Source organism: Sinohyriopsis cumingii, chromosome 13, assembly GCF_028554795.1.
Source record: "Sinohyriopsis cumingii isolate HCF-2022 chromosome 13, ASM2855479v2, whole genome shotgun sequence".
Lineage (NCBI taxonomy): Eukaryota > Metazoa > Mollusca > Bivalvia > Unionida > Unionidae > Sinohyriopsis > Sinohyriopsis cumingii.
Window position 1 is genome coordinate 43,629,511 of NC_142973.1, and position 12,870 is coordinate 43,642,380.

Here is a 12,870-nt window from a genome sequence, read left to right on the forward strand (position 1 = left end):
AACCAAAAGCGTGGTGCATTGTACATCTGCCGAAAATGGTGGCTGCAATTGACTTAGACAGGATACTTTGTAAGTTTGACATCAAAAGTATGACTGTGTACCAGAGGGAAGCCAGTACAGATGTATTTGAGTTTATGATATTTGTGCAAATACAGACCGAGACTGGAATATTGCTTTTTTATCAGTCCATTCAAATTGTGTACTCCCCTTGTCTCAATCATGTAGGAACAGTTCAATTTGGAACAATTTTGATTGGATGCGGTGGCTTGCCACTGCATCCAATGAAATTCACAGACCCTAAGCACAGAAATATCTGCTTGTTATGCCAAGGTGGAGATAGGGTTATCAGAACCTTGGCTAGCGAAAATGGAGGTCAATGCTAATTATGATAAAAATACTACTCTGCATTAATGCAGTGAATTGGACCTGGATTTGCATGGTGCTGGGGTCTCACACCTATGCAATATTTTGCTGTCTATATTTTTGGCCAGTATCTTCACCCTGTATCTACTGCTCAGGTGGCCCAGTAGTTAGAGCATTCACATCAGATGTGGAAGGCTGCAGGTTCACACCCAGGCCGAGTCATATCAAAGACTTATAAAAATGGTACTAGTAGCTGCCTTGTTTGGTGCCCAGCTTTAAGAGGTTAGTGTTAGGATTGGTCGGCCTGGTGTCAGGATAATGTGACTGGGTGGGACAAGATGCTACATGCCTGCAGCATGATGCCCCAGTGCTAGACATCACTATAAGCTGTCATACTGCAGACATTGTAGCAATACGACTGAAAAACTGTTAAAGCTACATTAAAAATCCAACACACACACACACATCTATTATCTAATGATGATACATTGCAGTGGTAATATAATAATATTGTTACAGATAGACATCACCTGTGTCATCTTTGCACATTGTTTAACCTTCAGTTGGTCATATTTAGAGAATATATTTGTCATGTGTACATATTTTATTTTTGGACAGATTATTCATATTCTTTTGTCAAATTTAACATTTTTGATGGACATTTCTACAAAATTATATGACATATTTTAGAAAGAGAGTCATACATTAGTGCTGCTTTCTGAATTTTGTCTTAGACATGAGGAAGTGCATCTTTAAAGTGAGCAAGTTGACATAAGTTTTACAGGTTCTCAATGGATGCTTTTTCAATGAGAATAAATGTTTTAACCAGTATGTGTTATGGTCCAGCACCTGGTGTACATTGTTTTGTGTGCATCGTCCATCAACATTTGCTAATTTCATCATCTTCTAATAAATACTGGATAAATTTCATCTAAATTTATAAGATAAGAGTCTGGTACCAGTCTAGTTTACACAACTGATACTAATCCACCATCAAATATAGACTGCATATATTTGCCTTACTAGAAAATAGAAAAACCTGCAACCGACCTAAAACTGCTGCAGATCAACAGAATTTGACAAAATTTGAGAGAAAGAAGCATGTCATGAACCATCAGCAATTGTCATTATGCCAATCCACCATTAAATATGGCCACCATTACTAATAACAGAAGAATCTTTAGACAACTTCTATAAAACCAATCAATAAAATTTTACTAAATTTGACAGAAAACGTCCTGGTATGAAGATCATTCAGATTAATTTTTTTGCAACTAATACCATTCCACACTCAGATATAGACATCTTTACAACAACTATTAAACTGGATTCTTTTCTAAAACTGCTTAACACAACTGGACCAAATTATTTTTGGGAACATTCAAGTACAAGCTCTGTTCAGGTTCTATAAAATTATGCCAATTAATTTCAAATATGGAGACTGTTAATAATAGTAGAACATATTTCAAAAATGTTTCAAGAAAATATGAAGGCTTTTATTACAAATGATGCTGATCAGCTACCAGGTATTGCTGCCATTTCTATAAACAGAACAAGCATTAAAAGACTTCTCAGGAACCATGACAACAGAATCTGATGGAAAACATCCTGGCATAGAAAGCATTCAACTTTATATGTAATGCCAATTTGCCATGAAAGATAAATAAATATTACTAAAAAATAAAGTCCTTAAACCAACTTCTTCTAATAAAACACTGAATAAAATCTGAATTTGAATGAAACCATCCTGGAATGAAGAGATTTTAAATTTGTCCAAATCTAGCCAACCCATTTTCTGAATTAACTGCTGTTACTAACAGAAAAGAAATGAATTATCATAAACTGTTCATTGACAATAAAATTTGACCAGATTTCACAGGAAGCATCTTAGCTAGAGGGCCCTTAAAATTTATGCAAATAATGCTAATCTGGCAACTAATTGTGGCTGCCATTATTTAAAAAAATTCAAAACAGAGTAATAGTTATTTTAAAAAACAGTCAACAGAATTTGATTAACTTTGACACAAAGCATTCTGGTGTTGGGCCTTTCAGTATCAGACAAATGATGCTCAAGTACCATGAAATATGAATGAAGAGAAACCTTGAAACAGTTGTTTCATAAAAAACAACAGCACTGAAAAACAATTTATACATAAAGCATCCTACTGACCAAGATTTTTATCCAATTGCTCACGCTTTTGGCTTTTAGGCAGATGTGAACAGGGTAATTCTCTCTTGTTTGTTATTTTGTTACACATCAAGGAAGATTTTTGTTTGCAACTAGACAAAATGTTGCTTGATATATTTTGTTTGTAATATGTAAATTTACATATGTGAACAAATATTTTAAAGATGTAAACATGTTCATTAATAAAATAACCTATTGCTTTTTTCCTTTCCTGTTTGAAATATGTATAAGTTATTAAATATGCAATTAGTAAATAAAGTCACAACAGCTAGACTTTATTCTGAAATGGTGCAATATGACATAAATGTCTTCCAAGAAAGCCTGTCTGTTGTGAATGTATTAATTTCAAGATTGCAAGTAGTTCATTACAAACATGTCTTTCTGATATCTTTTACAGTGATAGTAAACTTATATTGGTCTGTAGGTATTCATCTTGGATAGATCTCCTTTCTTGTGTGTGGAGTTATTTTTACCAGGATTAGATTGTTTTGAGAAGAAAAAATCCTGTTGAAATAATTTAGATTAAAAATATACATAAGTAAGAGTGCAGTCACATGAAATTGGACTTTTAGGCATTTAACACTTACATCATCTTGACATGTAGCCATTTTGACATCTAATTAATTTAAAATTAATTCTAGACTTTTTTGAGGCATTTTGATGGAATTTTCTATTCTCATTTAATTTATACCTTAACAATGTTGTATGAGTGTAGACATTCAGAAGGTTTTTTAATGTCCACAAATCAATCATTTTGACCATTTGCAACTCAAGATTCTTGCTGAATTTAACAATTCATCACTGATAATATGCAGATATATCTAAATATTTGTCTGTTACATAAAGTAATACAAATAACTTTTGGACATCATGTCATATTTCAAGCCAAGTTATTTCCGCACCATTTTACTCCAGATCATGCCATCATTTTGAAGGACACCTATTCTTAATGTAAGGCAGAAGTTCATAACATCATTTCTTTGAAATCTATAGGTTGGAATTTTAAATTTACAGTAAAAATTTAATGTAAGAAGGTTTCACTAAATGTAGATACATCAATTGTTGATTTTTATTCTTGACAGAAGTACATTTAATTTTAATATAATCATGTAATCTAGTTTGGAGAAAGATAAAGGATAATCAAATGGCAGATTTTTTTAATGCAGTTTTGATTAAGTCACTAATTTTGAGACTTGAAAGTTTTGATGGTATTTAGATGAATGGCTTAGAATACTGGAGTAATATTCAATATATAAAACACGATATTTGTCCAAAAAATCTTCATTACAGTGTCCTAAATCATGTCTATCAACCATCTTTTGACGAGAATGTTTAAACGAGTCCTGAAACATTAACACTTTTAGCTGTTATCTCTGTAGCAGTTTACTCATTATTGTTATGTTGATTGATGGAGGGCATTTAATCGGATTTAACAGGTGACTCCATCAGAATCATCATAAAGTAGGACTTCCATGATTTTGTTTCATCACTGATGGGAATCACACAGACTAGTTCCTATCAATTATGTTAAAAATGGTGTGTGAATTTTTAAATTAATGGCTCCATTTTCATTGCATTATTCCTAATGCTGCATAGCTGAGTGGAACATGTAATTTTAATATGTACTGTTTTATGTCCATATTCTAGAAGAGTCATCACATTGAATTTTATGTATCAGCATGACTCCACGTTATACCCTGGGTCAAAAACAGTAGAAACATCGGCCTAGTTTTTCATGATGGACCGCTCTGGTGGCCTAGTCATTAGAGCATCCGCCTGAGATGCAGGAGGTCATGGGTTCATGGTACTAACAGCTGCCTCGCTTGGTACTCGGTATTAATAGGTTAGTGTTAGGACTGGTCAGCTTGGTGTCAGGATAATGTGACTGTGTGGGACATCATACTACATGTCTGCGGCATGAAGCCCCAGTGCTAGACATCACTATTAACTGCCATACTGCAGACATCGTAGCGATATGACTGAAAAATTGTTAAAGCTACGTTAAAAATCAAAATTACATAACACATCATGCATCTCATGATGGAGGTTCCAATGGTATTTCTGATCATAGTTGCAATGACTTTTAGATTTGTCTGATATCTTGTTGTAGTGTAGTAGTAGCATTAATATTGATCAGAAAATAATGTTTTCTTCTTGTATTTCATCATTATTTTACAGATTTAATGGTATTTTACAATTTGTGATGAAACGGCCTTTCAATTTTTTTTTTCTTTCAGTTTCTTCCTGTACAACTTAGGTATTTGTGACGTGCATTGTATTTCATTGTGTGTAATATTTTCTGAGATGTTTTTAATGTCTTGCAAACAAAAATCTATGTGATATTGTAATACTTCTGATGACGTGTTTATTATGAATTCAAAATAAAACTTCTGCACAATTTCTATTTGTATTTTTGTTGTTTTGATTCTAAATATATATTCAAAAGCACAGAGCAAAACCTGCTCATTTAAGCTAACAAGGAAGGTCACTTTGAGACCATCAATGTAAAAATTGATATATAAGGTTTAAAAAATATAATTTAAATTTGATTAAACATGTTGTCTTTTAAAAGCAATTATTACTGTTGAGATATATGTGCCTTTTAAGAAGCAACACAAATATACATGTACTTTTATAGATCTATCTCTTACAGGTAAAAAGAAATTTGAAAATAAATATATATGTACTTTTATTTGTCTATCTCTTACAGGTAAAAAGAAATTTGAACATAAATATATATGTACTTTTATATGTCTATCTCTTACATGTAAAACGAAATTTTAAAATAAATATACATGCATGCAATTTTAACAATTAACCACCCTTCTAACCTTAAATATTAAGCAACATTTTTTAAGTATCTAGTGCTCAAAGTTTAATTGTTGCATAATACAATGTTTCCACAGATTATTTACCACATAGACTCAGACACATTCCCAACTGCAAACAGCAAAGACCAAGCCTCCCACTGAATAATGTGCCAGCAGAATGGTGTTTTAGTGTACCTAGGATTTACAGCATCAAAATGAGTTGCAGGAAAATTATATAATAGGGTCTCTGTTATTTGAAGTTGGCAATCTGATTTGAATTAAATTCTAATGCTGTGGCAGTGGAGATATATGTAAATAGATATGGTAAATTAAAATGTGCACAATTGATTTTTAGTATACACAAACTGTAATGCCTAGATAGTAGTGCTTTAAAAAAAGCACAAACTTAAATTAAAAAAGCATGGATAAGCTATACATAATTAAAATGTCATCAGCATGACACATCTATAATAGTATATTTCATTTTCATTATATTCTTACATGTACATGTATGTAATAACTTCATTTACCAACTGTGTAATGCTTTTTCTGTTGATAAATCATACTAGGTAGCAACAGGGAAATTAATTGATGAATCCAGAAGGGATCTGGTTTTTTGTCAAGCTCCAATCTTTCTCTACAGTTTTCAGTGAGGGGCAGAGAAAGTTTGTCATTTTTACTTAAATGAACCACCCCTTTTTAAAAAAACATGGAACCACCAAAGAAGAAAAGTCCTGATCTACCCCTTAATGGCTATGGATCTACCCCTTAATGGCTATGGATCTACCCCTTAATGGCTATATTGTAAGTACTACTGCTTGAACTGGAGTTTTACTTTTTAGTAAAACAGAAGTTTTAGTTAATTACCATAGCTGTAGGGGCCCCGAGTGGCCGAGTGGTCTAAAGCGCTCACCATTCCGGATCACTGCCATTTCACCTCTGTCTGCATGGGTTCAAGTCCAAGGCTCGGCTAGCTTGGGTACATGGGAAAACCTGCCAGTAGCTTCACGTGGGTCGGTGGTTCTTCCCTGGGTTTTCCAGGGTTCTTCCTCTACCAGTTATACTGGCCGCCATGTATAGCCTATCTTGTGCTGAAAAATGGCGTTAAACCCTAGAACAACAACAACAACAACAACCAGAGCTGTGTTCATGAAAAGTGATTTATTAAATTAGAATTTTCCATAAAATCAGTCTTTAGTTGAAAGTTTTCTACTCTACTGTATTGGTTAATAGTGAAAATTTGATGAACAATAAAGAAGTTACAAAGATTTCAATGGAGTGGGGAGTGGGGTAGTCTGATTAATCAACACCCCCAAAATCTGTGTTGATACTGATGAAGGGTTGATTTATTGGCCTAGGAGTGTGGAGGCTGAGTTAATGCAAATAATAATTGACCCAAAATTCATCTTCACTACACACAGCATTGCACAGAATGTTAATATGTCATGAGACACATACATGTACCACAATTATAGCTTTGTATGAAAAATTATATGCTATATATCTTGATGTGTACAGAAATATGCTACACAAATTACCCCAACATCCCCCTCCCACAAGCGCTTTACCATTTTTTTTGTGACAGGCATTTCCACACTCACTTTTGTGACTGCGTTTCCACAAAAGAAATTACCACGTTGATGTTTGTCAATGACCGCCATATTGGCCATTAATTGTGTACAAACGTTGATATTAATAGAAGAGTGCTATGCGCAAGTGCAAAACGAAAATAAAAACAAGATTTTGGCAATTGAGCAAAATAAGAAATCCTTTTAATGTCCAATAATTATTATCTAAGCTCTCATAATAAAACTCAGATTTGCACATAAAAACAAAGGTACGAGTACATTAAAAAAAAGCGCAAGTAAACTGAAAACATTGTTGCTACATTCCAGCAGTTGAGCAAACTAAATTAATCCTTTTAATGTTCAATAATTATTATCAAAGTAGTTATGATAAAACTGTCATCTTTGTACAAAAAGGCAACCACCCAATATTCCTGCTAATTGATACATAAATTGTACAAAAAGGCATCCCACCCCCACCTCCAATAATCCTGCTAATTGATATATAAATTAAACATAGAGGCCAGATTTCAGCAATGGGACCAAATGGTTTATCCTTGTAATGTGCAATACTTATAGTCAAGTTATCATGACACCAACTGCAAACTTTGAATATATCTATGGGAGGTATGAGCAGAGAGTAAAGATTGCAAAGTGAAAGTAACATCAAGAATCATTGCTAATTAATGTAGGAAGTGAACAATTAAGGGAGGTTTAGGTAAGTATTTTTGGGCCTCTGTAAAGGCTACGAAAATTAGGCTAAAGTAATTAATCCTTTTAATGTGCAGTGATTATTATGAAAGTGATCACAAGCAAAAGTCAGCATTGCAATTATGTGTACAAAATTGAGTATATCTCCATGTTGAGTTTAAAAATAATAAATACCCTGCAATAATATATTCGAGAAGATGGCAATTGAAAATACCTGAACGACACTTGGGCTTTACAGCATCGTACACTTGTGATGAAGAAATAAAAAAGCAAATACACATGTTGATGGCACTTTATTTTGTACCAACCCTATTGATTTGAAGTGTATCTGAGCAGCTCAGAAACATTCTTCATCTTCAGTTCTTCAGACTCTATTCCAGTACTCTGAATAACAATGGATTGGGAATATTCCATTAAAATGACACTGGAATGCATATGGCGTCGACATTCGTACCAATAATGATCGTTGCAACACAATTGTCAAGAAACACCATCCAGCTATTTGGCTCCTTATTATTAAAGACAAAGAATCATCTGTGGGAGTAACTTAATGGCAACAAATTTCAGCTGATCAGCAAGGAAGAAGATCTGTTAAGAAGTACAAGAAGCAGAACTCTTGAGGCACCAACAGTATCAGAGAGGAGACATTGACATTATAGCCTTGATTAGTGCCATTTCAAATACTATTTGTTTGCCTCATTTATTCTGCCATGTAATAATTTTCTTTCTTGCATTATTTGTAATTGCTTTCGAAATCTCATTTTGATTGACATCGCAAGCCATTTTATATCTATCCTAGTAACAAAGTCAGTGTTTTTGCAAATATGGGCTTGATTTTTTGAAACCATGTAATAGTATAAAGATTAATTTCTTCATAACACCAACAAATTAAATGTTACCTGTAAATCTAATTTTGAGTTTTATTTAATTAAGTCCAAATAATATATTATTTTGCTCTTTCCCTTTCATTTCTAAATCTTTCTTACTGACCCTGTTATTGCCATTTAAAGATTTAATGTCACATTTAGATTTTCATTAGATTTTGTTATTTATCGCCCATCTGCCTGTCACAGAAATGACAATTAGCGAAAAAGCTAGACGTGGAAAAGCATGTCGTGGAGACGCCTCCTGTGGAAATGCCATTCGCGTAAAAACAGGCATGCCCGCCTCTCTTCTCGTCTCAGTTTATTTTGACCGTGAGGATTGCTATTGTCTGGCTGCATACTTCAGTAATTTCTAATGAACAATCAGCTGACAATAGATGATAGATAGGTGGACTTTTAGCGATTCTTCCTTTATTCATCTTAGACATATTTATATTGTGTACACAATATATGGTAATTGTGAGCTTTTCGTCTTAATTTGCTTGCCCTTTTCATTGTTACCGCACATGGCTAATTTGCATAAAAATTTCCCCACGAACTTCACTTCCGGTTGACATGCGCATAGATTATGTGACGTCATCAGCAAATTTGCCACAACATACGCATAGAAGTGAAAGTGTCATTATTTTGGGATGAAGTATTACGCAATTAGTCGTCTGTCCATCTTTTAGTTGCTGATATTAAAGCAAAATTATCGAAATCGTCAAAATGGACGTCGATAATGACGTTGATGGTCGATTACTTCAACAATTTAGTTCAATGGGCACAACTGACAAGGAGGTGTTGATAGCAGAATTTCAAAGATTGTTGGGCAATCAGCTCACGCCGTCAATATGCGCATTTTTCCTGGACATGAATAATTGGTACGTTGGTAAAAATAACACGAATGTCGGTTTGAAAAGAGCTGAGCACATTTTGGTCTTCAAATGAATTGCACCCAAGTCAGATGAATGATATTTCCGAACAGTCATTGAGTCTCCCATCAGTTGTCGAAATTTGAACTCTGTGGCCCATGAGAAAGCAATCCACAGTAGACCAAACTCTACGATAGTTAGAGGGTCTGCATTGTAGTACACTATAGTGTTGCTGCACGATCAAAACATGATCTTGATTTTGTGCAGATTTTTTTTTAAAAGTGCAGCAGTGACCTGTTTCTTACCATTATAGTTAATTTTGTGGTGTGCTTGTTAAAACTTTTGTACAGGGTCAGGGATGTACATGTCCCTGACAGTCAATAATAACTTAACACAGGAATCTAACGTTTTATTAATAAATTACGACGAAACTTTTGACAAAACAAAAGAACCTTATCATTCCTATAAATCGTTATATTTTATGGGTAAAATGTCAGATTCCTGTGATAAATACAGAAATTAGAGTAGTGATGGTTATGGTTATTCATTCCACCGTGTAATTTTGGCCATATGACTTCAAATGAGTACAGCAAAAACTATAATTTACAATGAATTCAAACCACTGGATGGACCGAAGGACACTATCTCCTCATTACAAATTGGTAAGAATATTTATCTCACACTAGAACATTTTTCTTTTATTTCTAAAACTTCACAGATTTCAAACATTTAAAAAGTATTCTGAAATAACCCAACCCCTAAAATATACTCTGGAGAGCAGATGCAGTCATGTCTTTACACTTTAGAGGTAATGTATTCAGAATAGTTTTAGGAAGTAAAAAAAAAACAAAAGCATGGATCTGGTGGGAGTCTATTTTTAACAAAATGGCCTATTTTCCTATTGGTACTTAACATGATGTAATATAAATACTACCATCAGTTATAATTCATCACAATGTATAGTTTTAGGGGTGCTGTTTTGAGCTAATTTTGTCAAAATACATGGTGCATGACCAAAGTGGTATGATCAACATTAGTAAAGAAGTCAGAGTTTTATTGTACATTATAGCACAAAAGTAAATTAAGAATATGGTCAAAACTTTTGTGGCTGACCACACCAGTGGCCTAAGTGGTTAGACCACCCACCTCGGATGCCAGAGGTCCAGGGTTTGAACCCCGGCTGAGTCATTCCAAAGTAGGATAATGTGACTGGGTGGGACATGATGCCACATGTCTGCAGCATGATGCCCCAGTGCTAGACGTCACTATTAGCTACCATACTGAAGACATTATAGCAATATGACTGAAAAATTGTTAAAGCAACATTAAAAATTTAAATCACACGTACACTTTTGTGGCAAAGAATTGCTGGTAGTTACCCTTCATTTGTGATATAATGCAAACTAACAAAGTGGATGAGAGAGAGAGGGATTATGCCTATTTAGGCTCATGATCAAGTATGTAAGTATGGTAGCTTTAACAGGGCACTTATCCTCATTTAGAACAGGTCAGTTTTGTCAGGGGATGAGCAGTGGATCATATGTTCTTGTAAAAAATTCATAACATTGAACAATTTTAAATAAATGTTATTCTAGTTACATTCAGCGAATTTCCACATTAATTTCATTGCTAGAAAGGTAAGAGGACAGATCAATGCTAACATGGTTTAAGGTTTTCACATAGAAGTTCCATCTGTACACCACCAAGCCTTTGAATTATGGCACAATTTTGTAGTAATGCTGTTTTCTTGAATATCGGTAGCAGAAGAGCAAGTGGCTGGTAAACAGTGATGTAAATATTGTACTAAAAGCATGGCATCAATTCATGGTCATTGATTCCTTGCCAAATCACTGTCATTGTTTGTCTTGCAACAAATTAAGTATAGTTGTATGATCAAAGTATATATTAAGTTTAAATGGAGCAGTATTTTTGAAATTATTTCAAAAGTCAGTTCAGTCATTTTACAAGTTATATTGACTATTTTTGGCAACATGTCAAAATGAATAGTTGATTAAGCAACAAAAAAGATGTTTCTGGTTGGCTGACCATCATTATTTTTCAGTGCCTACCCTAGCACTTTTTCTCTCAGGGTTAAAAAAAAAAAATATTTTCCTAAAATTTATTTGTGCATGTAATGGAGCTAGTTTTGTCCAGTACTTGAAGTGCTTAGTTCATATACTAATCATTTTAATATATATATATAATGTTTTTAAAAAAAATATCTACTTGCCTAAATTTTAAAACCAGTGCAATAGGATCCTGTGGATTACCTATGAAAAAAGGTTTTGTTCATAAATCATTGGCAGTTGTAAAGTATAATAAACAAAGGCAAGACAGCAAGTGGTGTATAAACAATATACGTAATCATGCTTTTGTATAATGGGATGAGTAAAGACAGTGATTGGAGGAGTAATTTCTACACTGATTAGGCAAAAGAATGTGTTTCCAGTTGGCTGAACATCACTGTGCTAGGGCTGACCCTAGCACTTTTTCACCCCAAGGTAAAAAAAATTAATTACAAACAATTCCTGAAATTGATTTGTACATCTAATTGAGTCAGTCTTACTTTATACATAGTCATTTAAAAAAAAAAAAATTCCTACCTATCCTAATTTTAAAACCATTGCAGTAGGACAAATGCACAAATTTTTTGCCTTATGTGAGATAAAGTGCAAGTAAAGACCGAGATTCATTATCAAAAATATCTTGTGGAAATATGAAAAGGTAAATACCCTAGCTTGAATTCCAGCTGTTTCTTTGATTTCTGCTATTTTAAGTCTGGACTGCATATAACAAGTATTGGTAATATTAAAACACAACATTTCTTGATTTGACTTTTGAGATGTAGGAAATGAGAACCAGTTGATTATAGAAAACCACCAGTCATGCATGGTTCACTCCATATCCCATGCAGATGTTACATTTAAGGACTGAAATTAAGACTGATGAGTTGAAAAGCTCATGTAAGCATTAGATCTTTTTAAAGACTGGAATGGCTCTTATGAAATATCCACATTTATGAGCATGATGACATCAGTATCTGTATCCAGGTTATTTTAACCACAACACCATTTGCATTAGATGTAATTCTATGAACAAGTTTTTTAGCCTTAGGCTTTCTATCTCTAAATCCTCATTATTTTACAATATTATTACAGCCATGTAATAAGAATTTTATTAGTATCATGTAATAATTGTGATGAATTAGTATTAGTAAACAGTTCTCATTGTTCATGTGGCCCTCAACCTTAAGCATTTTATGTTTTACACCACCGCCCCCTGCCAAAAGGTTGAATGCCTGATATATAGGATGCATTAACTTATACTACACCACATAACTAAATAAAGCTTTTTATTTTATTTTTAAGTGTGAAATGTAAAGACTTATTGGCAAAATTTGCATATTTTTTCTTTTCTATATTTCCATGTGAAAAGTATATCATATTTTCACGTGAAAATACAAGATTTCCCATCATGCCATGTGACGCTTGATGG

General features: G+C 33.6%; 1 protein-coding gene across 1 annotated transcript in view; it reads left to right on the top strand.

Moving 5' to 3' along the window:
* The first annotated feature begins 9,077 nt into the window (after positions 1-9,077).
* LOC149785314 (protein ILRUN-like) overlaps positions 9,078-12,870 on the top strand; it is a 41,477-nt gene continuing 37,684 nt past the window's right edge. Inside the window, exon 1 of the mRNA XM_089979211.1 lies at positions 9,078-9,384. Coding sequence (XP_089835337.1) covers positions 9,230-9,384 — 155 coding nt within the window. The 5' untranslated portion in view covers positions 9,078-9,229. The remainder of the gene's footprint in view (positions 9,385-12,870) is intronic.